The sequence below is a fragment of the Aspergillus nidulans genome, chromosome VIII, assembly GCF_000011425.1.
Source record: "Aspergillus nidulans FGSC A4 chromosome VIII".
In the NCBI taxonomy this organism is placed as follows: Eukaryota; Fungi; Ascomycota; class Eurotiomycetes; order Eurotiales; family Aspergillaceae; genus Aspergillus; species Aspergillus nidulans.
In genome coordinates, this window is record NC_066264.1 from 923,735 (window position 1) to 947,159 (window position 23,425).

General features: G+C 50.9%; 9 protein-coding genes across 9 annotated transcripts, besides 1 other annotated feature; 6 read left to right on the plus strand and 3 right to left on the minus strand.

Annotated features, from left to right (window-relative positions):
* Positions 1-23,425: part of a sequence feature (contig 1.17 1271..347844(-1)) that runs on past both edges of the window.
* On the minus strand, positions 106-896 carry ANIA_01275 (PSME3-interacting protein; the record flags this gene model as incomplete). Its single annotated transcript, XM_653787.1, has 2 exons — positions 106-641; positions 731-896. 2 exons carry the CDS (start codon positions 894-896, stop codon positions 106-108), a joined length of 702 nt encoding a protein of 233 aa, XP_658879.1.
* Positions 1,594-2,788, plus strand: gcy1 (putative glycerol dehydrogenase Gcy1). The gene is made up of 4 exons (XM_653786.2): positions 1,594-1,668; positions 1,743-1,871; positions 1,923-2,171; positions 2,224-2,788. The coding sequence occupies exons 1-4, from the start codon at positions 1,649-1,651 to the stop codon at positions 2,717-2,719; spliced, it is 894 nt and encodes a 297-aa protein (XP_658878.2). The 5' UTR covers positions 1,594-1,648; the 3' UTR covers positions 2,720-2,788.
* ANIA_01273 (protein cbhD) lies at positions 5,861-7,301 on the plus strand (the record flags this gene model as incomplete). The annotated part of the gene is made up of 6 exons (XM_653785.2): positions 5,861-6,099; positions 6,157-6,410; positions 6,458-6,595; positions 6,647-6,904; positions 6,955-7,196; positions 7,251-7,301. The coding sequence occupies 6 exons, from the start codon at positions 5,861-5,863 to the stop codon at positions 7,299-7,301; spliced, it is 1,182 nt and encodes a 393-aa protein (XP_658877.2).
* Positions 7,864-9,397, plus strand: ANIA_01272 (casein kinase II subunit beta family protein; the record flags this gene model as incomplete). Its single annotated transcript, XM_653784.2, has 3 exons — positions 7,864-7,923; positions 8,357-8,602; positions 8,654-9,397. 3 exons carry the CDS (start codon positions 7,864-7,866, stop codon positions 9,140-9,142), a joined length of 795 nt encoding a protein of 264 aa, XP_658876.1. The 3' UTR covers positions 9,143-9,397.
* Positions 9,453-10,445, minus strand: ANIA_01271 (arylformamidase; the record flags this gene model as incomplete). Its single annotated transcript, XM_653783.1, has 2 exons — positions 9,453-10,251; positions 10,321-10,445. The coding sequence occupies 2 exons, from the start codon at positions 10,443-10,445 to the stop codon at positions 9,453-9,455; spliced, it is 924 nt and encodes a 307-aa protein (XP_658875.1).
* On the plus strand, positions 12,705-14,181 carry ANIA_01270 (putative eukaryotic translation initiation factor 3 subunit EifCh). The gene is made up of 4 exons (XM_653782.2): positions 12,705-12,741; positions 12,797-12,839; positions 12,929-13,398; positions 13,446-14,181. The coding sequence occupies exons 1-4, from the start codon at positions 12,734-12,736 to the stop codon at positions 14,023-14,025; spliced, it is 1,101 nt and encodes a 366-aa protein (XP_658874.2). The 5' UTR covers positions 12,705-12,733; the 3' UTR covers positions 14,026-14,181.
* ANIA_11297 (uncharacterized protein) lies at positions 14,726-15,100 on the plus strand (the record flags this gene model as incomplete). Its single annotated transcript, XM_050613178.1, has 4 exons — positions 14,726-14,766; positions 14,810-14,859; positions 14,904-14,984; positions 15,057-15,100. 4 exons carry the CDS (start codon positions 14,726-14,728, stop codon positions 15,098-15,100), a joined length of 216 nt encoding a protein of 71 aa, XP_050469012.1.
* Positions 15,541-16,808, plus strand: ANIA_01269 (putative mitochondrial carrier protein; the record flags this gene model as incomplete). The annotated part of the gene is made up of 4 exons (XM_050613179.1): positions 15,541-15,584; positions 15,634-15,655; positions 15,727-15,916; positions 15,982-16,808. The coding sequence occupies 4 exons, from the start codon at positions 15,541-15,543 to the stop codon at positions 16,806-16,808; spliced, it is 1,083 nt and encodes a 360-aa protein (XP_050469013.1).
* Positions 17,030-22,774, minus strand: ANIA_01268 (uncharacterized protein; the record flags this gene model as incomplete). The annotated part of the gene is made up of 5 exons (XM_653780.1): positions 17,030-18,424; positions 18,471-18,601; positions 18,649-21,703; positions 21,755-22,480; positions 22,547-22,774. 5 exons carry the CDS (start codon positions 22,772-22,774, stop codon positions 17,030-17,032), a joined length of 5,535 nt encoding a protein of 1,844 aa, XP_658872.1.

Consider the following 23,425-nt stretch of genomic DNA (forward strand, 5'->3'; position numbering starts at 1 on the left):
TTTGGTAGCCACATTTTTGCTTCTCATAAATGGTTGTTGGCCTTGAATCCGTACATCACAGTTATCTCTTTGGCGTACACTATGATGATCCTTAAATGAGTGTAATCACTCCGAATCTGAGCTATAGCCAGTCAAGCCAAGAGATGGTGCTGGTGGATTAGCAGTCGGCTTTGCGGGTTGTTGAGCTGGGTCCTTGTTCACGCCCGAGGCTTTGGGCTTCTCCTCTGTGGCTGGGATAGTCACGTTTCGTTTCTCCTCGAGGAGTTCCTTGGTCCTTTTGTTTGGTTCCGTCTCTTTCATAGGAGGATCGGTAGTAACGTCGCCCATCGACTTTCGTTTTCGACCTGGAATAAGTGTCGCACCGCTTTTCTCGCGCCGTTTCTTGCGCGACGCAATCTTCCAATCTTCTGCTTCGGCAGCTGGAGGGATTTCTGGCGATGTGTCTTTTAGGTAGGCCTTCTCCGCCTCCTCTCGTTGCCGCCGGAACTGCTCCAGTTGTTCGGCAGTCTCCTTCTTCACAGTGGCCTCGTGAGCTCGAGTAGACTCCATTATAGAATCGAGAAATTCGACTTCGTCTTCATCGAGGGCGCGAAACTGGTTCTTCAATTTTATCTTTTCTTCGAATGCTTCCTGCTTGGCCACTTTATGTCGACGAGAGCATCATCATGGTATGTCAACCAGATGCTTAGAGCAATGAATGAATGCTTGTTATCGAGATGTCATTACTCACTTTTGTTCTGCTGCAGAACATCATATAAGCTTTTGCCGCCATCCTGCTTCCCTAACTCTGCCTTCCGTCTGCGTTCCTCCTCGAGCTCTTTTTGCACACGAACCCATTCGTCATCACGTTGAATAGGCTCTTGATCTGTTCCCGCGGAGACAAATCCCGAAGACATTTTCGCGTCTTAGAAAATGGAGAAGGATTCTCAATAGTTGTTCCTAAGCCAGCATGTGGGGGTCCCTGGCGGTTCTAGTGGAGGAGGCTATGTTGGAGGCTTGACTCAGTCAGAGCGCAGATAGCAGGACTTAAATTGCCCCAAATATAGCAATGGCTTTCTGTAAAAGCGGCGGGTGCAACGTTCTTTTAGGGCAAAGGGTTGCCCAAGACATGCTTCGAGAATTAAACTATCATTTATTTTGAGATGGTTAAAGCTGGCAGAAAAAGGCGGAGAAACAGGTGCTTCAGATCGAGGCCGAGGCCGGAGAAGTTAGTTCTCAAGAACCAATCATATCCGATCGGCATCGCGGCCTTTTACTTCCCGCATTTAACCTCCGACCCGCGATGAACCATAATCCGAGTAAATGCTTTGTAATGTTTCTCACATTCGGGGCGCAGATTATACTGTCATGGGTAGTATCTGCAGTGTGGAGCAACTTGATGACATGAACGGGTAATTGGAGGTGGATATGACTGGCCGGGGGATAAATGGATAAAATGAGCTGGATCGCAGAACCCCACCATTAGGCCTGTGTGCCCCTCCAATGGCATCATCGCCCCTCGGGGGTGCTGGATGGACCTGCCCTGCCATGCTGTCCTTGGGTTGGAGATGATCATGACTTTCTTTCTTTAAATTCCACCACCCTGCCGACTTTATTCTCTCAATTTTCCCTACTCTTTCATCCTCTTTGACCTAGCAACCTAAGCGCCATGTCTCTCGAACACACGAAGTAAGTGATTCTGTCCTCATTGCACAATTTCAACGTCGACTGGGAATGAATACTGACACGCTTTCCCGTCCCAGAAAGGTTTACACCCTTAACACCGGCGACAAAATTCCAGCCATTGGTCTTGGTACATGGCAGTCCAAGCCAAACGAGGTCAGAGAAGCTGTCAAGAACGCGTTGCTGAAGGGCTACCGTCACATTGATACGTAAGTAACTTCATGATACTTCGAAGAACAGCATCTGACTGCAATCCATAGTGCGCTTGCGTACGGCAACGAAGCTGAGGTCGGACAAGGTATCAAGGATTCTGGAGTTCCCCGCGAGGAGATCTGGATCACCACAAAGCTTGACAACACCTGGCACCACCGCGTCACCGATGGCATCAACAGCTCCCTCAAGGACTTAGGTGTTGACTACGTCGACCTATACCTTATGCACTGGCCCAGCTCGACCGATCCCAACGATCTGAAGAAGCACCTTCCCGATTGGGACTTCATCAAGACATGGTATGCCCCGGGCTTATTGAGCTTGTGCTTCGAGGTACTAATGCGATAGCAGGCAAGAGATGCAGAAGCTTCCAGCAACCGGTAAGGTTCGCAACATTGGTGTCTCGAACTTTGGCATCAGAAACTTGGAGAAACTCTTGAACGACCCCAGCTGCAAGATCGTTCCCGCTGTCAACCAGATTGAATTGCACCCTAACAACCCATCGCCCAAGCTTGTCGCCTACAACTCTTCCAAGGGCATCCACTCCACCGGTTACTCTTGCTTGGGATCCACCAACTCTCCTCTCTACAAAGACCCCACTCTCCTGAAGCTGGCTGAAAAGAAAGGCAAGACACCCCAGCAGGTGCTGCTCGTGTGGGGTATTCAGAAGGGCTGGAGTGTCATTCCCAAGTCCGTCAGCAAGTCTCGCATCGACGCCAACTTTGAGATTGATGGCTGGAGCTTGACCGATGAAGAAATCAACGAATTGGACAACCTGAAGGACCGCTTCAAGGTCTGTGGTGATGATTGGCTTCCCATTAAGGTCTTTTTCGGTGATGATGAATGACTATCTGAAAGCGACCGACTATCTAGACTTTAGAACAATATTTGAGATAATATGATGCAATAACGCAAATATTACTGTGCTGTTGGTGAAGTATCAGTTTCAGTGCAAGCGTAAAACTAATATATAGTTCGGTGATCCCTTCGACGGTGCGAAGCCAGACACCAGGGATATGTAATTTGACACGGGAACATGGTGCTGAGCAGGCCTATACTACTGAATATCTTTCCGCGGCTGCTTACTGCCCAGGCACTTACAGCTCTTTTTCACTTACTAGAAGCGATAAACTGCTCATTGGTGCGAGTATTCCGGATTCATCCGTTGTTGCCTCAGGCGCGTGGCGTGGTCACATGCTGCGCCACCCTGATGTAGTCACCTTCAGCACCAGGCATCCTTCGTTCTTTCACTTATCAAATCCATCTCGATTATTAGTTTGCGATTCTCACATTCTTCCTAGTCTGTGATAATCGTCGTCAGGATGCCTCCTTCAAGTGGGCACCTGCTGCTTCCAAAGCTTTGGAGAGCAGCTAGGTGAGTAGTTGGCCCCAGCTGTATACTCTATACCGAGAGCTGACAGTCTATTTTGAGGTTCGCCTACGCGAAGGCGTACAAAGCCGTAAGGGCGAAAATACCAGAACCGGCGCAGCAGGTTTCTCTTCGTGTCCAGCCAGTATATGCGCGGATCACGCCCCAACAACCCGTCAATCGAGCTGCTGCCATCCGTCAAGCCCGCAGCCGCTACTTCTCCACCCGCGCGTCAGGCCCGTTTGCTTCATACTTCAAAGCGGCAGTCCAGGGCGACAAGACTGCCTATAGATCATCAAGAATTGCGGGCAACATCAGCCGACTTACGAGCCGGGCACCATTTGCTTCTACTCTCCGTCCAAACCTGACAGGAGGCACCCTCGGCCGTACTGCTGGAGGCTATGTGATTGGTGCAGGCCGCATTGGAGGTGCTCGGTACTTCTCACATGGCCCCGCTGCCCCGGCTCAGGTCATACACAATGTTTCTGTGGGCGTGAGAGCTTTCTTCCTCTCTGGGCAGAAGGCTCGATTTGATGGAATTGATCCCATCACCGGCAACAAGAAGTTTAAGGTTGTGAGCGCGCTCCAGGATGAAGCCGAGAGGAAGATGACCGCTATTTCTCGCGCAGCCCCTGGCTCTTTCATTGACTTCAAAATTTCACCTACCATCACCGCTTTTGGCCTCCAAAAGCAGTTTGCGCCGGCTGGTGATGAGTCGGATACTCTCAACACAGAGGGCCTCTTGGACTTCCTGTCTGCTGATTTTGCCCGTGCAGTCAAGGACTTTGCTGCTATTCTCAATGACCTCAAACGGTTAGCCGCGCTGGGTGATCTGCCTATCTCACTTCAAGATAGATCAACAATCAGAGTTAGGTTTCCAGGATGCGACGCCGAGACAGTTGAGCGGCTCTGCGATGAAGTAGGCGTACAGCGAGGGAAAGTCGGTCAAGATGCAGACTTCGACATAAATACAGGCGCCGAACTGGCCCTTCTCTTCCCATTCGCTCCCAGCGTCGCTCCATCGTCTGACACAGACATTTTCTTCTTCCACAAAGAGGCTCAGCCGCAACAGCCCGAGGAAGTCGACTGGCAGGCTATGCTATCTAGTGAAGATGTCACGCAGACATCCCTCGGATACGCGAAACTCTCAAACCATGACCTCAGTTTCGACGATATGACCATGTTTGGTTCTAATCCATGGGCCAGGTCTCCATCAGGTTATTCAAGCATTGGAGTGAGTGAGCTGGGCGACCGCGCATTCTTCCCCGATACCGTGAGTTACAGTATTCCCGAAAGTCTGTCGGGATGCGAAGGGTCTGACGGCATCCGCAGATTCATCGCGGAATGTGACCAGGCTGCTGCCCACTAGGCCTCACTCTAATCTTCATTGTTCCCTCTTTCTATTCGGTTTGACAGTCTTTTCCTTTGTTTATATCCACTGAACCATATACCATATGAATTAAACCAACCACTTCTTGAGATGGACAATTTATTAGCATTGGCCATCAGATTACCTATAACAAATATAAGCCCGTTTGATGTTTTGAGTATGAAATTCAAGTAGTGCTTGTCCCTTCCACATTCTTGTGTTTTCTTGTGTTATAAGGTGCTTCCGTAGCCATTCCCCACATTCCATCCAATATTTGCCTATAATGCGGGGAAACTCTTCAGGAACTCGGGCCGTCAAACCCGTACCAGGAACGTCCACTAGCACTCCCAGTCCCTCGCCAATTTACTCTAAACAATGATGAATACTTGCCGTCCGTGATGCGGAAGAAATGCCTTCGCGGCCCCTCCGTGCTTGGTGGGCCACTTTTTCGAGTAGCCCTACCTCTATATGTGAAAAAGGGCAGGCGTCCTTGCACTCGGAGCATACGCCGTTCCTGCTCAGGCATTTAGCAACAGCCCAGGTGCACGAAGAGCAGGGGTATTGGGCTTGGATGCAACACATGAAATGGCGTTATTGTGGCTTCAGCCTTCCGTTTAGACTATTCTAATGTCTTCTAAATGACAGGCATTGGGAGTTTTGTGGAGTTACTAGGGATAACTACAAGGTTTGTTCGCTCAATAACAAATTTAGTTAATGCATCATGCAAAAATCGCTGGTTCTTCTTCATGAAAATGGATAAAAGTCGTCTAATTATCGTGCTGAAGTACTGTGCGTTTTATGACGATCATCTACCCCTGTGCCTTTTCTGCTACGGAGAGCTTCCGTGGGGGTCTCGCAGTGAAAGACTCAGATCCTGGTCAAGCTAGGAAAGCCATCTATCGACAAGTTGTCATGCAATTACCAGCTGTCAGCGACGAGTTTAACCATGCAGATTGAATTTTACCAGGGCAGAAGGCGTCATTGCTCCGCCTGGGCGTTCCTTGATCGTTTCGGTATTGGAGTTCCAGGTCGCGATTCCATCCTAGTAAGCTTGGAGACCCAAGCTATTTAAGAGCCTTCCTGCTTGTCGATGGACTGATGAAAGTAACATCGAGACCCATTCATCCTCAATTCTGCATCATTGTAGAGTACGAGTTGCATTCTGACCAATTTTTCCCTCTTTTTGTTCTATTTTTTCTCCTTTGATTGCACTCGCTATGCAGTCTATCAGTATGAGAGCATTGGCGACAATGCTGACCCTTGGGGCTGTGAGCGTGAACGCTCTGCCACAGGCTACAAGCACACCTGCTGGGACGCCGAGTAGCTCTGGAATACCTGTGCAGGCAACCGGAAATCCGTTCGAGGGATACCAGCTCTACGCCAACCCGTACTACAGCTCCGAAGTTATGACTCTGGCTGTCCCGTCAATGACTGGTTCATTGGCCGAGCAGGCGACCCATGCCGCTGAGATTCCATCGTTCCATTGGCTGTGAGTTACATCAAGTGTATCATCATTGACATTGACGCTGATGAATGGATTGTTCAGGGATACGACGGCCAAGGTTCCTACCATGGGCGAGTATCTGGCGGACATCAAGGAGCAGAATGACGCGGGAGCCAACCCACCGATTGCCGGTATTTTTGTTGTTTATAACTTGCCAGACCGTGACTGTGCGGCCCTGGCCAGCAATGGAGAGCTTTCAATTGCCGATGGAGGCGTTGAGAAGTACAAGGAGTATATTGATGCTATTCGCGCGCATGCCGTGGAGTATTCCGACACCAACATAATCCTTATTATTGGTTAGTTTGTTCTTGCAAGACCGTGAAACTGTGCTAATCAAATACAGAGCCTGACAGTCTGGCAAATCTGGTGACCAACTTGAATGTGGAGAAGTGTGCCAATGCTCAGGATGCTTACCTCGAATGCACAAACTACGCCATTACCCAGTTGGATCTCCCCAACGTATCTATGTACCTTGACGCTGGTATGTCTAGAACACATTTAACCGCTCAGTTTCGTACCTAATGTTGCATAGGTCATGCCGGATGGCTGGGATGGCCCGCAAACATCGGCCCAGCAGCCCAGCTCTTTGCGGGTGTTTACCAGGATGCTGGCGCGCCTGCGGCACTCCGTGGGCTCGCAACCAACGTGGCTAACTACAATGCCTTCAGCATCGACACCTGCCCTTCTTATACGTCGCAGAATGCGGTCTGTGACGAGAAGGGCTACATCAACAGCTTTGCTCCTGAGCTATCAGCCGCAGGCTGGGATGCCCACTTCATCGTTGACACCGGTGTGTATGCCGTTAAAAATTGGATAGGGACATAGGCTAATTCTATGCAGGCCGCAATGGCAAGCAGCCCACAGGCCAGATTGAATGGGGCGACTGGTGCAATGTTAAGGGAACTGGATTTGGAGTTCGCCCAACTACCGACACCGGTGACGAGTTGGTCGACGCCTTCGTTTGGGTCAAGCCTGGTGGTGAGAGCGATGGCACCTCTGACCAGAGTGCTGAGCGTTACGACGCTCACTGTGGTGCCGCTGCTGCCCTTCAGCCGGCTCCTGAGGCTGGCACCTGGTTCCAGGTAAGTTGCAGTCATTTCGATTGAGTGAGTACCATATACTAACCACACGACCAGGCCTACTTCGAGCAACTTGTGGCCAACGCCAACCCGCCCCTTAGCAGCTAAGAGGCCGCAAATCGTTCGAGGCTCGTACTTGATAAAGGACTGCGTTACATGTCGGCTTTGTAAATAACAAGAAATTGATACAGATTGTAGCTCACTATAAGTTGACGCCCACCTGATTCGAAGCGTACCCGTAGAGCCAATAATATAGATAGGGGAGGGCAGATGTGGAACAAAGGCATGGAATGTGGCTTGTGCAAGTAGATCACGTTCACAAAAAGAAGAAAGCGGTAAAATATAGACAGTTCAAAGTGACCGCCCACCCCGCGCTAAGCCTAAACCTAAAGATGCTCTGATAACAGCCGTAAGAAGAATGGTGAAGACACACACTGCATTATTTCAACACTGTGAGCCCCTCCTTCACTTTGAAGACAACTTTTTTGTGATCGCATCAAGGCACCTGCTCGTGAATGCTCTGAAAAAAAAGTTACCTCTGCTGTACAGCTCCGGAGGCCATTCTGTGCTTGGGCTACCTTGGGCCAGTCTTCTCTTAGCCTACTGCAGGCGAACTTTGAGAGCGACATATCGTTAAACCCGGATAAGCTCCAACAGGCCGACCGTCAAAATGATGGAAGACTTCAACAGCGAGACCGACAGTGATTATACCAGTTACTGGAGAGATTGGGTGAGTCCCCGGCACTTTCTATCTCCGATATTGAATAGTGGGGTTGCGAAAGGAAGGGACGGTACAACACTTCACAGCTTATGAGCTTTGCAATGTGCTGTGTTCTTATCGTTGAGAATGTTTCAGGAATTGGCTCGCAGCATTGCGGAGCCTGCCTTGAAAGTTCAACGTACTCCCCCTCGTTCCTCTCCTTAGGATCATTAGCTTTCTATCAGGGGAAATGGCAATTCCCGTTTCTCGCTCTGACTTAGACTCGCTGTCTGATCCTGGCCCTCCTATGCACTCCCTTCGCGAGGGGTCAGAAGGGTTACAGTCCCAGTCTCGTTCTGGCTGTGACTCGTTTTCTGACCCCGGCCCTGCTATGCGCTCCCTACGCGAGCGTTATCCATATCAAATCACACTTCCAAGACCGAAACCTAACTGGCGTTCACAGTTTATCTCATCCCGCGGCAACGAATACTTTTGTGAGATCGACGAAGAATACCTGACCGACCGCTTCAACCTTACCGGCTTGAACACCGAGGTTCCCTACTATCAGTACGCGCTCGATCTGGTGACGGATGTTTTCGACCTCGATGCCGACGACGACCTCCGAGAACAAATTGAGAAATCGGCGCGCCACTTGTATGGCCTTGTCCATGCTCGCTACATTGTCACCACCCGTGGCCTCGCGAAGATGGTACGTATCGAGTGTCACTTTTTGAGGTGTTACTGACGAATTCGTCATTAGGTCGAGAAATACAAGAAAGGCGACTTTGGAAAGTGCCCACGCGTTATGTGTGAAGGCCACCCTCTCCTCCCGACCGGTCAAAATGATGTGCCCAACATGAGCACCGTCCGCCTCTACTGCTCCAAGTGCGAGGACATCTACAACCCCAAATCGTCGCGACATGCATCGATTGACGGCGCATATTTCGGAACCTCTTTTACTAGCATGCTCTTTCAGGTATACCCTGCTCTCCTGCCGGAGAAGAGCATCCGCCGCTACGAGCCCCGCATATACGGTTTCCGTGTCCACGCTAGTGCTGCTCTTGCGCGCTGGCAGGACCGCTACCGCGAAGAGACCAGGAACCGACTTCGCGATGCTGGGGTGGAGGTTAGATATCTTGAGGATGACGAAGAGGAGGAGCTAGAGGATGACGATGAGGATGAGCTAGTCGAGACCAAGGAGAGGGTCCCCGGCGATGCCGCATCAGGTCGTATGGACATTGGCAATTGAGTGTGAATCTGTTTCGATGGCTCCATCATCTAATCAGAATCCCATGGGTGGATGTCGTCAAATCTGCATTTCTGTTCGTTTCTTTGTGGTTGGTACCAAAGCATCAGGCGTATGGATTTTTCTTCATTTTGTCCGAGTACGATAGCGATCATGGGAGTTGCAGTGTTGAAAATGGCCGGTCTGTTTTCTATCTCTTCTAATGTGTACTAGTTTCATGATACCTTGTTCATGACATGGGACATATGAAATAAATGATATCTATCTTGTTCAACAAGCCAAATACCGGCTCACATCGACTATCAGCCTTCATTTATTCCCGCAAACTTTGTAACTCTTCGATCGTAAATAAGATCCCCCTCGCAAGCTCCTCCCCATTCTCCCACACCTCGTCATGCCTTCCTTTAATATCCAGGAACTGCACCAACCTCTTCTGATCGTTCCCCTTCCACCCGTCCAAAAACTCCTTCATCTTCTCACTCTGCTCCATATCACAAAGCTCATCTTCCTTCGAATGCGCAAGCACAACGAGTCTTCCCTCTTTCCACCCCTCCACCCCATTAACACCCCTCACAACCCCTGGACTCGCCGCATCCCACACCTTTTCGTCCTTCCCAAACGCCCCTTCAATAAATTCCTGGTATGCAGAGATATCTCTATGACTATCCCGTAGCAAACGCAGGTTATATATCCCCGCCATACCTAGGATCGCCAGCGGCGCGATGTAGTCATTTACAAGACCTTCTCGTCCCTGAACGGATAAAGATGCCATGACAGCCTGGAAGGCCAACGTCGCGCCACAAGAGTGTCCAACAAGAATATACCGCTTGCCGAACCTGTATTTCCTCTGTAGAAACGAGAGCGCGAGCTGGATGTCATTGATATGTTCGGGATGCTTCGCGTTCCGGAGATGGCTTTCCATTGTCGTTGACGCATCTTGCGAGTGGGACGGGTGTGGACTCAATCGGTACGAGATAGATGCAAGACCTCTGATGTGTTGGGACTGAGACTTTGGAGACTTGGATTCTGACGAGGAGAGGATCGAGAGGGTGGGCGCAAGGTATGATGTTGAGGTTTGCGTCGGGTCGCGCCAGGCGCCGCCGTGAATGAGTCTAAAACAAAATCAGTACATATCCGTAGATATCTAGGAAAGTGGCTTGGTGAAATGTTTGAGGAATTACATCACCCAGTAACCGCTTTCATTGTCAATGTTTTCAGCGTGGAGGGGAGCGCGTGCGGGGTAGGGTTTTGCGACGGTGACAGTCTGGAGGTCGTGGTCGCCGTAGGGGAACGTTTCAAGAGACATGCCGGTTATTTAGAGAGTCCCTAATGATAGTTACGCGATTTTTATCCGGGAGAAGAGGGATGACGGAGTGCGTGAAGGTAAGATAGCTACCTAGGTTGTTTATATGCATGCAGACCAAGAGGTGGGGACGGATGCTGACCGGATCTTATCGAGAGATCGCGATTCCGATAGCGACATCGTAGATCATCCTATTGATAGTAAATAATTTGACAAGTTAGTTTCTTGATACGGGTATGTACGATCCAACGGTCCATGTCTCTTGGAAATTTTGCAGAGAATATATTTGGTGTCTTCTCATATCTTCATTCGTTCTCGGTTTCCCAGACTATATGCTTCGGATTAGGGCTTCGGCTTCTAGATACGACATTCCGATACCGCAACGCTATACTTTCCCGGTGCAATGGCAATTGGAAAATTTCTAGGTACTTCATTTGCCATGATTGAGTCAGTTTTCCCACCACTCATAGCGTGGCTCACTGATTCGCTGTTTGAGTGTGCAGGGAGCGATGCGTCCCTGAAGAGGACAAACCTCTGGGTAAACCCAGCGCAATAACCAAGTGCTTCCAGCATATATTTGATGCACAGTTAATAAATCAAGCCTGATATAGATGTCAGATCAAAGTAACCGGACTCATTGCTTGAATATCTCTGAGTATCATTCTTTGACAACATGGTGTTTTCAAAGCTCACAAAAGAGCATGCCAGTTATTATACCTACTATTCAAGCGGATTAAGACGGCAAGCCAATTGATCTATTAAACAACCATTCTGGCGCTCATATTCAGCTAAGCATAGAGAAGTGAATTATGTATATAAAGAGATTGAATGTGGGATGTCTTCTTGAAACAAAGCTTAACTTGATTTGGTAGGCAGTCAGAGATGGCAGAAATCAGTTCGTCGTGTACACTGGTATACACGATAAATGGCCAATCACACGACGCTCATCCCTGGCACCGGTGTCCACGATGAAGCTCTGTAATCTATGTTGGCTCATGATCACAGCACGTAGGACTGTGACAACATAGGGCTTCTACCAATAAAGCTCCAACTCATCATGACAGGCCCTTCAAGAAGTTCATAAGTCCTATTCAATAGGAGGAGCGCATTCCTTTCTTTCCTCTATGCCGTCCAATATGGAACCTTGCAAAAATACCTTCATGGCCAACGCCCGTTAGCCGGTTAAAGCGCTAGGAGTGATAAATCAATTTCATCCACAATCTTTTTTACATTTCCCCCTCAGAAACACTTAGTCTAATATACCGGCCGCCGCTTCTACGAGGCTTCGCTTAATCCGCTCCTTTCCTTGCCTCATTCACTGGCATCGCCGCCTGGAGTGGTGCCAGGCGTGCCGAAGAACTAGCACCTTGCCCTTATATCTGGCTACCATTGCTTGTATTACCCGTAAGGGTGAATTTGTGGAATCTAGTATGGAATGCTTTGGTTGTAAAGAGCCTGGAACCGTAGCTTCATCAGAGGCTCCGTCTGTAGCTGGAGGCAGCTGAGGACGCAGCTGGGGGAGTGATAGGAAGAAAGGTCACAAGGCGGAATGTAGGAAGACCTTACAAGAATTCAACTAAAGACCCCAAGCTTGACTTCTTTTTCTTCCTCTTCTTCACGAGAAATCTCGTTGGACTGCACGAGCGCTGGGACCCGAGAAGTTCAGAGACATTTCATCGCCCAGTTCAGAGTTCCTCGATCTAAACGATGTCATAGCCGGTGAAGATCCACGCAGATTATTCCAGGATCAAGCATGACCATAATGACAACGGGAAATCGCGGTAATCTACTATAGCTGGCTTGTGAAGGAGCTCAGATATACAACAGACCAGGGCTGATGAAGATCTTACAGATTGATCATAACTGTCTACACCATCTAAATCCCAGATCACGTTACGCGATTGAAGATGGCAATGAGCGGCTGAGAGCAATGAAATGATATCCGCGACGAAGGCAATGTTCGCAGAGTTCGGTAATACAAACTCGGCCAAGCAGGATAATGTGCCAGATGTCGATTCATTCTCTGAGGAATCTAAAACTGGACACATCGCCGTGCCCTTCGACAAGCTTCGTAGACATCCTGGGATAATGTCTTTTGTGCGTATGTTCATAATATTCATGGATTGATGAGTCAGAAGCTGAAAGCTGAAAGGCTGGAGTAGAGATGGGTCTTGGCGCGCTAACCAGATTAAGCGGAGGCGGAGGCGGTGGAAAATGTTCAATTGATTCACACAAACCATCAACCCGACTCCTATCGCCAGCTAAGCTCAACCCCCTCAGCATTATTCAATATGGCGGAGTAAGTCCCATGGTTACTGAATATGGGTGATCGATCGCGTCTAATATCTGAACAGGAAAGAAGTAACCCCCCTCACGGCCGTCAAGGTCGAGGCCCTGGTACGAGAATTCCGTCCAAATTCCCCGCCATCATTGAAGATTTTCCGCGCTGTGATATGAGGATAAGAATGAAGCTCATACCGGAATAGGTTGTGATGAAAATCATCAAGCACTGCTCCCAGGTTTTCCCGACGACTGCGACCGGTTCGATCGTTGGCATGGACGTGGACGGCGTTCTCGAAATCACAAACACCTTCCCCTTCCCTGTGGTCGAAGTTCCTCCGGAGTCGCACTTTGACAATGCCGCTCCCAACCCGGCCGCCGCTGCTCCCCGTGCGAAGGCCAACACCGTCTACCAGGCTGAGATGATTCGTATGCTCCGGGAAGTTAACGTCGATGCCAACAATGTCGGTTGGTACACGAGCGCCAACATGGGCAACTTCGTCAACATGAACGTCATCGAGAACCAGTTTTTCTACCAGAAGGAAATGAACGAGAGGACAGTTGCGCTTGTCCACGACCCCAGCCGCAGCGCTCAGGGGAGCCTGAGCCTGCGCGCGTTCCGTCTTTCCCCCAAGTTCATGGCCGCCTTCAAGGACAACAAATTCACTTCTGACGAGTATGTTTCACAACTGGCACGGACGCGAGTAAAGCTGACTAGCGTAGGCTGCAAAAGTCCAACCTAAAGTACCAGGACATCTTGGTCGAACTCCCCGTCGAAATCCACAACTCCCACCTGATCACCTCCTTCATCCACCAGCTCCAAAACCAGACCCAGGCGACCCCTGCTGAGATTCCCACCTCTCTCGCCACCCTGGAGTCCTCTCCCTTCGCCAAGCAGACCATCCTGGCGCCTAACTTCGACAACCTCTCCCTCAGCATCGACCCCTTCCTGGAGAAGAACTGCGATCTCCTCCTTGACAGCATTGAGACCCACCACACGGAGACGAGCAACTTCCAGTACTACCAGCGCTCTCTCGCTCGAGAGCAGGCCAAGATCACAGCCTGGCAGGCCAAACGCAAGGCCGAGAACGCTACACGCGCAACGCTTAAGCAGCCCCCTCTTCCGGAGGACGAGTGGCAACGGCTGTTCAAGCTGCCACAGGAGCCCAGCCGCCTTGACAGCATGCTCAATAGCCGCCAGGTGGAGCAGTACGCGCGCCAAATCGACAGCTTCGTCTCATCCACGACGGGTAAGATGTTTGCCGTCAAGGGCAACCTTCTGCCCAGCGAGATCGCCAAATGATTTACTGGATGTTTATGAACGGGGATCTGGGATTCATGCATGACCTTACGGCGTAAGGGAGGGAAAATTCTTGTACTGACTGTTAATATGTCCCTTGTGATTATTCCGTGACGGGTAGAGCTACGGAATATGCTAGAGATGCTATCTACATGACTTGAATACTCCTACCACTACACTCGTAGGTATACGCCAGAGAAGTTCTCTTTCACTCTCCTCTTCCCCAGAGTAGCATCAGCCGCTCTGGACCGGAAGCCGGTGTTCAAGCGCCGGCCGACAGGTCCTACGAGCGAGAGAGGTCTCTGTAGATGACCAAAGATAAATTGAGGCACCCATGGATAGCTCATCGGCTTGTTCTTGCCTTTAAGTAGACCAACCGGAAGGCACCAGCTTGGTCTATGATATGTCTTTAAAAAATAAAGTATTTGTTTCAATTCAGATCTTGATTCCTAGGGCTACAGCGTAAGACCCTGACTAAGTTCGGCTTCGGACCTCTACGAGTCTCCATCATCCACGTTCATTTGTCCTTTCGTCAGGGACCCTGAGTATGTCTACGCTCATCATTCTCTTATTCAGTCTCGTGAGCTTTATAAGATAGCTCATAGTGCCTCACAAGTTCGTTAGAACGTTGCTTGCGCAAAATAACTATCCGTTTTTCCATGCCTGATGAGCACAAGCTCAGCGAGACGCTAGCCATATTACCATGCAAATCACCGTACACCTAATGTTCGGGGTACTGCACCTGTGAGTACCGTACCGAAAGGCTTGGCTTTGACCTCTTCGCAAGCTTTACCAGTATTCAGGCTGGTCCTTATAACGCTTGCATTCTTCGCAATGGTAATACTTTGGATCAACAGAGATTTTTACGGACAAGAGTAAAGGTAAAGACTCTAAGAGAACGGACGGTCAGAAGGACCTGGACAGCAAGAACGAGGCGAACGGGAAAGGCGAGATGGATGTGGGTGAGGCTGTGATACGGACGAAGCTAACGAGCTAGATAGAACCTAACATATGGTATGGCTCAATCGTGACAGACTACTCTGGCGAGACAACGTCCGGCCTCACCATGACCACATGAAGGAGAACTTTCTCCGCTTCTGCCCAGTCTCTTTCTAAAACGGACATTCCCTTTAGCCTGAGATATCTAAAAGGTACACCGGTAGGGATTGCTGCATGGCCACTGCAGCTATAAAGAAGTTGGGCATAGAGCCGCAGCCGGAAAGGATCCTTTGAGATCGCTCTTTATCGCGACTCTCGCAAGTAGACACATTTCGCCAGAGGGCTTCTCAGAAGAAGGCGAGGGTCTTACTAGCTTAGGATAGGTTGAGATCTGGTTGCCTGACAAGACTTTTAGAAGCAGAGAAAACAAGTGGAAAGAGAAAAGCACATTTAATAGCAAATAAAGTGGCAGGGGTGAGATACCCTAAATGGTATTGTTATGATTCTACCCAATATAGAGAGAGACATAGAATAGGGCACGAGCTCCACTTGCTATGACCTCATCGATCAATAACCACCATGATGACATTCAACACCTACGCCCAAACCCTTTACATCCTGTAGTACGATGTCTCGATAGCCCTCTGACAATGCCATATCTACAATGCAAAGCACTACCCTCGACATTTGGCTGGTACGCATCGCCCCTCCCTTCACCAATATCTAATTCACTTCTCAACATCCAAACATTGACTTCACTTCCAGTCTGGCGCAGTCGCAGTTGTAACAGTTGATTTCCTCGTCTACCCCTTCGACACGCTCAAGACTCGCGTCCAGTCGCCACACTACGCAGAAATCTACAAAGATGCAGCCACGAACACGATCAAGAAGGGTGTGCTCTTCCGCGGGCTATACCAGGGTGTTGTCAGCGTTGTGCTGAGTACAATTCCAGCTTGTACTGGGCCCCCATCCCCAAGATTCAAACGAGTAGGGATATTAACAGTTGGTGACACCTCGCAGCAGGAGCATTCTTTACAACTTACGAAACCGTAAGGTCTACCCTCAACCGAACTAAGCAAGCTTCTGCCATACCATTTCTTCAATCAGTCCCCGCACCCGCGATAAACGCCATCTCCTCATCCACTGGTGAAATGGTCTCCTGTCTCCTCCTTACACCTGCCGAAGTCATCAAGCAAAATGCGCAGGTTATCAACAACTCACCAAGCGCCAACATCTCTGAAAAGCTAAAACAAGGTGGAACCAGCGTAACCCTCCAAGTTCTCAGACGCTTCAAGCAGCAACCTTGGAAATTGTGGAGTGGGTACTCGGCGCTTGTAGGACGGAATTTACCGTTCACAGGGATCAATTTCCCGATCTTTGAGGCGATCAAGGGGTACCTTGTTGAGAGGCGGCATCGGCAGCAAGGGTATATCGAACATAGTGGTGCTGGTGCTGGTGCTGGGAAAGAAATAGGAACACAGAAAGAAAGCCAAGAACCAGTCTATGAGCGCGCAGTCCTCACAGGTATAGCGGCGAGTATATCTGGTAGCATCGCATCTGTGATTACGACGCCAATTGATGTCGTTAAGACGCGGATGATGTTGGCTGCTAGTGGCAACCGTCCCTCTTCTGCTTCAGGCGGGAAGGAGGTACCAAAGAAGCTGGGTAGTATCTGGGCCGTTGGGAACCAGATCTTCAAAGATGAAGGAATGAAGGGTCTTTTCCGGGGCGGAGCGATTCGGGTCGTTTGGACGGCAATTTCGCTCAGTATCTATCTAAGTATGTATGAGGGTGGTAAATTTTTTCTGGAGAAGAGGAGGATGCGAAAGGCTGAACAGGATACCTAGATCGTAGATTTGAATATAGTATTAGATTTTGTTCAGTAGAGTAGCGGAGTTTTTATACTTTAAAACATAAAGGTATCAGATGCAATGGATAGTAAAGGGTCAACAGCCAGAAGAAATAGCCAATGTCAAACAATCATCGATTGAGTCGTGTCGGCATCCAAGTCCATAATCATTCAATCATGTTCATCGTCAAGCATGTACAACTGAAGAAAAGGTAGTCATCATCCAAAAGTCGTGAGCTTCTTCAACCAACTTGGCCTCTTTGGCGGTTCACCGTACGAACGATCACGGTCGTACCTCATCCCTCTGTCTCGCTCATAATCCCCACTCGAGCTCGTCTTCCCATGTTCCCTCTCGCGTTCCCTTTCCGCCCGCCTCGCCTCACGCCTCCTGGCCCGTATCTCTTCTATTTCCTGGTCAGTCAGGCCAGGATACTTGCTTCGTCGCCTCGACTGCTTCCTCAACTCCCGACGCGCCTCTTCATCTGACGACATGGTGTGGCCTGGTATTGGCTCGTCCGGACCTGGCGGCATGTCGAGCACGGTGGGCACAATGGGAGGCGGCTCGGGCGGTTCATCGGCTTGCGAGTCTACCCAAGAGGAAGTCTTGTCTTTGCGTGCGCCGAGCGGCATTGGGGTTGGTTTTGTGGGATCAGCTGCGCGGGATTTTCGGCGGCTGCGGCTGGATCTGTCGGCTTCACGATCGCGGTCACGGTCATCTTTGTACCGATGGATAAACCGGATTCGCTCACGTTCGCCTTCGGGCTCGTGGCTATCGAGGTAGAAATCTCTTGGATCCCTATCGTCAACGCGGGAACGGTGCCGTCGCTGCCTTTCGTAGCCGTAACCGGGGTAATCGTGCATCTCTGCTTCCCGCTCTCGCTCCTGCTGGCGTCTGCGTTCTCGTCGTTCCGCTGCTAAGCGAGCTTCTTCCTCCCGTGCTTCTTGTTCTTCCCTACGAATGCGCTCCTCCCGAGCGGCTCTTCGTGCGCGCCTCTCCTCGCGGCGCCGCTCTTCTTCTTCCCGAAGCTGCCGTTCTTGTTCTTCGCGCTCGCGGGCTCGTTCTTCTCGACGAGCTCGTTCTTCTCTTCGACGTGCCCGTCTCTCCTCGCCTTCGCGACGCTCAGCCTCACGTAGCTCGTCAGCTGCAGCCTGCGGAGCCTGGCGTGACGCACGCCGTGCTCTGCGTGCAGTTCGTCGAGCCTCCGCATCCTCGACCTCGGTGTCAGGAAATGCGCCGACGACAGCAGGGTCGGGGCCAAGGCCAAATCCCTCGCCGTCCGAGGCTGGGCGCGTAGAGCGTTTCCGTCGTTCATCGCGCCGGCGTCGAGCTTCGTCACGTTCCGTCTCAGTTGCGTATCTGCTGTCGTCATCACGGCGGGATCGAGACTTGCGACGCTCTGGGGCCGGAGGTTCTGCCTTGGTGCTTCGTCGGAAAGACCCAAGCAAGCCCATTAAACCGGTAGGCTCTGGTCTCTTGGGCACGGTGCTTGATCGCTTCACACGACGTTCTCTTTCTCTTGATTGTGAAGCTTTTACAAACGCGATGTCATCCGGGCCGGAGAATACTTCTGGGCCTCTTTCATCCTCGCGAAGCTCTTCGGGGTTAGATCTCGACTAGACGATGTCAGAGGGGCGATATTATTGAAATAGGTGATCTTACCCGTCGCGCTGAGTCTCGTCCAGATCGCCTGGAGCCAGAATGCCTTGAGCCTTCCTTCGAGGGTTGGTCGACGTCTTCTCTATTTACCACGACTAAATCTTCCTCGTCAAGGGCGTATGGGTCGAGAGCACCTAAGGTTATTAGAACCCTGCCATTATGATAAAAAGGTTGTACGTACGAGACTTTCTCCGCTCCCTATGCCTTTCATGCTGGGACCTTGATTCCTTAACGCCCATCATCTTCGCCACTTTATCCGGCGCAACATCATCCAGATGCCCGCTCGCATCTATTTCGACCGACTGTTGTTTAGATGACCGCTTGGCAGCGTGAGCAGCAGACTTTCTGGCAGAATTGGTGCGAGAAGGCTGTGGAGGTGTGCCAAGTATGAAGTTTGAGAACGCCATGCCGCGACTAGCCCTAACTTCTCGCCGTCTGTCCTTGTCGGATGCCGAAGATCTCTCTGCTTCGTTCTCAGATTCCCTCGCCCTTGACTGCTTACTCGACTTAGACCTCACAATGGCTGGCGCTGCTTCCTTCTTGCTGGGCCTGGCATCCCTTGTCTGTGACTTCTTAGGAGGCGTGGCACCCCAGAAGCCCCAAGTGGTAGCAGGTGTGCGCTCTACACGAGTACGTTCCTTCTTGACAGGCTTCTCGGGTGTCTTAGGGTTACCATCGTCCGGTTCTAAGGCGCCGCTAGCCATCATATCTTCAGCGGTGAGAGGTTCTTGTGGCGGCACTGGCTTTTTCGAGCTCTTTTTGCTCTTCTTGGCCATCTTCTCAGGCTTTGGAGCAGGCGCTGGTTCAGTCTCTACGTCTAGGGCCTTCTCACCTCCTTCGGGTGATGCATCAGGTTCTGCTGGAGTTTCCAGCTCTGGCTCTGGCTTTGGCTCTGGCTCAGGGTCCGCTTCCGGCATGGGCTTCAACTCAGGTACAGCCTTCTTTAACTTCTTTAACTTCTTCCTTTCGGACTTTGTGAGTGTAATCGGTTCTGACTCCGGCTCCGGCGCAACCTCTGGTTCTGGTTCTGGCTCTGGCCCAGGGGCCGGTTCAGCTTCAGCTCCAGCTTCTGGCCTGGGTTCTTGCTCGGATTTCGGCGCTAGTTCTGGCTCGGGCTCAGGTTCGGGGTCTGGATCCTTCGCCTTCTTCTTTTCATGCTCTGGTTCTACAAGCTTGCCTTTCTTTTTGTCCTTCTTCTTCAACTTCTTCGAGGAAACTGGTTCCGGCTTAGGTTCAGGTTCGGGCTCTGGCACTGGTTCGGGTTCGGGTTCGGGCTCTGGCTCCGCTGCGGGTTCAGGCTCTGGTGGGGGGTCATCAAAGTCGGGGAAACTGCCAGGCACCGAGTCATGCGAGCGCTCCGTCTTGGTAGGTTCGGGCTCGACCTCCACTAAGTGCTCCTTCGAGGGTGACTTCGCAGGTTCTGGCTGAGGCGGAGATGCTTCCTTCTCTTTTGATTTAAGTTTTTCCAACGCAGCTTTCTCTTTTAGCCTCTCTTTCTTGGCTTTTTCCAGAGCGCTGATGCGCTCCGCGACGGAGAGCCTTGCTGACGTTTTGGTCTTGGAGGTCTTAGCTGGCAGCGCGGCTGGCGCGGGTGGCTGATGTGCGTCAGGCGCGATTGGCGCCTCGGGCGCTTCCGGTGGGATGTCCGCTGGTTGGTCGCCAATATCAATCAGGTCAGGTTCAGCAGCGTTTATTTCTCCTACCGGGTCAGGTTCTCTGGGCTTCTCCTCGGATTTCTTCTTGCTGGCCTTTGGTTTACTGCTTCCCATAGTAGCTGCTCCCAAGCTGGCCCAGAATCCTTTGGCGGCTTTAACAGGGGTCTCCTCCTTCTTCGACTTTACGGGCTTGCCGTCATAATCGTCCCAAATAGGGTCTTCTCTCTCGAGCTCGGAGTCCCTGGTAAATTCCCGCTCGAGCCCTAGGGAAGGAGGTGTGGGCGCAGGGGGCGGAGGCTCTGCGGCGATTCTGTTCTTCTTTGACTTCTTCTTATCTTTTGAAGAGCCCCAAATGCTGCCCCAGCCATCATCCACTGGCTCATCTTCCGGCTGCTCATGGACTATCTCGACCAGTTGGTTGTTCTCGTCTAGGACTGGATCTAGGTCAGCAGGAGCTTCCTCTGGGCTCGGTTCTGGTTCGGGTTCAGGCACTGGTTCAGGCTCCAACTCAGGCGCCGGATCAGGCTTCGCTTTGGGTGGAGGCTCAAGAGGAAAATCGCGCCCAGGCAGGGGGAGGTTTTTCTTAGTCAACGCTCTCTCGCGTTTCTTTCTTTCTTTAGAGGAAAGATTCAACCAATTGTCATACAGAGGATCGTCTGGAAAATCAGGTTTCCACTCTTCTGGTTCCGACTCCGGCTGAGGCTCGGGTTCTGGCTCTGGTTCAGGTTCAGGCTCGGCTGGAGGGGGCGTAGGCTCACGAGGTGGCTCTGGGGCTGGCTCTGGTATCAGTGCAGCCTTGCCCTTCTTCTTTTTCTTTTTGTCAGTAGCGGTGGCAAAGCCCCAGCCTGAACCCCAGCCATCATTCTTCTCCGCTTCTTCTTTAGCTTTACGTTCCTCTTCCTCCCTTGCTTTCCGCTCTTCCTCCTCTTTCGCTAATCGTTCCTCTTCCTCTTGCCTTAGTCGTTCTTCCTCTTCTAGTCTCTTCCTCTCTTCTTCCTCTTGCTGACGCTTCTCTTCCTCCTCTGCTTGGCGCTTCCTCTCCTCCTCCTCTCGCTTCTTCCTCTCCTCCTCTTCCTTCTTCTTAGCCTTTTTGCTCTTCTTGGTAGTAGCAAAACCGCCTAGCCAATCATCAGCAGGCGGAGGCTCAGGGGCCTTGGGTGGCTCTTCTGGAATAGGCTCTTCTGCCACTTTTTTCTGTTCGTTTTTCTTGGACGATATATTCCATCCCCCCCAGCCATCATCATTATTGGTATCCTTGGAGTCGCCATTCGCTGTAGCTGGTGTAGGATCAAAGCCTCCCCCAAAACCAAATCCCATAGACGTGTTCAAGGGATCTGATTTGAACCCACCGCCCCATGGGTTCGTGTTTTTTCCTGTAGCTGCACCTGGAATGTCGATACCCCATTTGCTGCCACCACCAACACCACCACCACCACCACCACCACCACCACCACCCCAAGCACCAAAACCGAATCCGGTTGATTTTTGCGAGTCGAAGTTCAAATCGAGCTGAGGGGCTCCATCGTTCAGACTCACGTCTTGAAAGGAATTCGACGGCGGCTCCGGCCCGCCTGGTTCCAACTAATTCAGTCAATATCAAGCGCTTTAGTAGTAGATACACAAAATACCTACCTTGCCCTTCTTTTTCTTCTTCTTTCCACCAACTCCAGCCCATGAGTCGTCGTTGTTCGCATCAGCGTCGTCCGCCCAGCTGAGTGCTGCATCTTGGGCTGATGCGGCCTCTTCTGCGGCTTTTTGTTCCGCCTCTTCTTGAGCTTTACGCTCTTCCTCTTCTTTAGCCAGCCGTTCTTCCTCCTCTTTCTTTAGCCTTTCCTCCTCTTCTTTCTGTTTCTGCTTCTTCTTCTTCTTTGTAGTTGTTGTGCCCCAAACATCACCCCAGCCGTCATCCTCGTCTCCACCGTCACCACCGTTATCACCGTCGTCATCATTTCCATCTCCGGAACCTCCTGCATCACCGGCACCTTCGTCCGGTGGATCCTTTTTTTCTTCGGGTGGTGGCGGCGGAGGCGGATCATTCGCAGGGGGGGGCGGGTTATTCTTCGCGCCCCCTCCCTTTTTCTTCTTGCCTTTATACTCCCTAATGCCGATAGGGCTCTCGAAGTCGATAGTTTGATGCGACGACTTGTTTCTCGAATCGCTCTTTTCCTCCAAGTCCACGTCTTGGGCCAGGCATTTCTGCTGAGCTAGCGGCGCGGCCTCGGAGTACTCGGGAGGCAGATCGTCAATCACTTCATCATACGGCGGCGGAGGGTGGTCGGGAAAAGGGTTGGGGATGTGGAGGTTGAATTCAAAGGTTAACACAGCATCGCGGACTATGCTCCGACGACGCTCGATATCCTGGAAGGTTTACAACAATCAGTATTTATATAGTGTGGAATAAGCCGGCGAACAGCAGAGTCCTACCTTCACCACCTTTCCGGGCAATACCAAGACGTTATGTTGAGCACTTTCATCTAACAAAAAGGGCATAGGCTCCACGCCTTCCATGATTATATGAGCTCCTTCCTCCATAAGATCTGACCACAGCTTCTCGTGAACTTCGTTTCGGGGCTTCTCCGAAAGCAAGCTTTGCATGAATTGCGGTGCCATATGGGCTGTCGTCCCGCGATGTTCTATGCGCGCAGTGTCCATGTCGGGCAGGAGGTTGGCCAGCAACTCGAGTGAGCCACGCACATGCAATCGGAAAAGTCGTAGACGGGTTCAATTGTTCTTTAGATTTTCGCTCGACCACACTAACGCTGGAACTCGACACAGAACACTCGCTCGAGTAACGTACAAACGTCTGCAAATCCCACACAAGCCCAGAAAGTCGCAAAATGGTTTCCAAATCTTCGTCACAAACCAGAATCATTTAATGGTGCTGACAATCCCAAAAACTAAACCGACTCGAAGCAAGGTCCATCAATCGGGAACCGATAATGTCGACTGGGTGTGAGTCGAAGCATCTAGCTCCGAAGACGTAAAAAGGGTGATTGCAGGGTGCTTGCTCAACAGGGAGACGTAGGAGTCATGAAGTTCATGATCTCAAGGCTCGAGGCGGTGGGACTGGAATGAAGGAGAATGTCGCGAAGGATCGGCCAACGAACGGACAAGATTGGACGGTGCGCGATAGCCAGGACGACGAATGTGAGATCTACAGTGAAGGGGCTTGCATAAGCCAGCAATGTTAGTGGTTTTGCCACAAGCAAAAGGGAGAAAAAAAAAAGGTTTGTTTGCTTTGCGTTTCCAGTAACAGTCATCAGTCAGATTTCTGTCTGGGCTGGGCTTGCTCCCCTCCCTCTC

Excerpts from the sequence above, each read along its gene's own strand:
- gcy1 (XM_653786.2), top strand. The coding sequence starts at position 1,649 with ATGTCTCTCGAACACACGAA. Across the intron at positions 1,872-1,922 it reads GGCTACCGTCACATTGATAC|TGCGCTTGCGTACGGCAACG; the intron begins GTAAGTAACTTC and ends TGCAATCCATAG. Across the intron at positions 2,172-2,223 it reads TGGGACTTCATCAAGACATG|GCAAGAGATGCAGAAGCTTC; the intron begins GTATGCCCCGGG and ends ATGCGATAGCAG.
- ANIA_01270 (XM_653782.2), top strand. Across the intron at positions 12,840-12,928 it reads CCGTCAAGGTCGAGGCCCTG|GTTGTGATGAAAATCATCAA; the intron begins GTACGAGAATTC and ends ATACCGGAATAG. Across the intron at positions 13,399-13,445 it reads AACAAATTCACTTCTGACGA|GCTGCAAAAGTCCAACCTAA; the intron begins GTATGTTTCACA and ends TGACTAGCGTAG.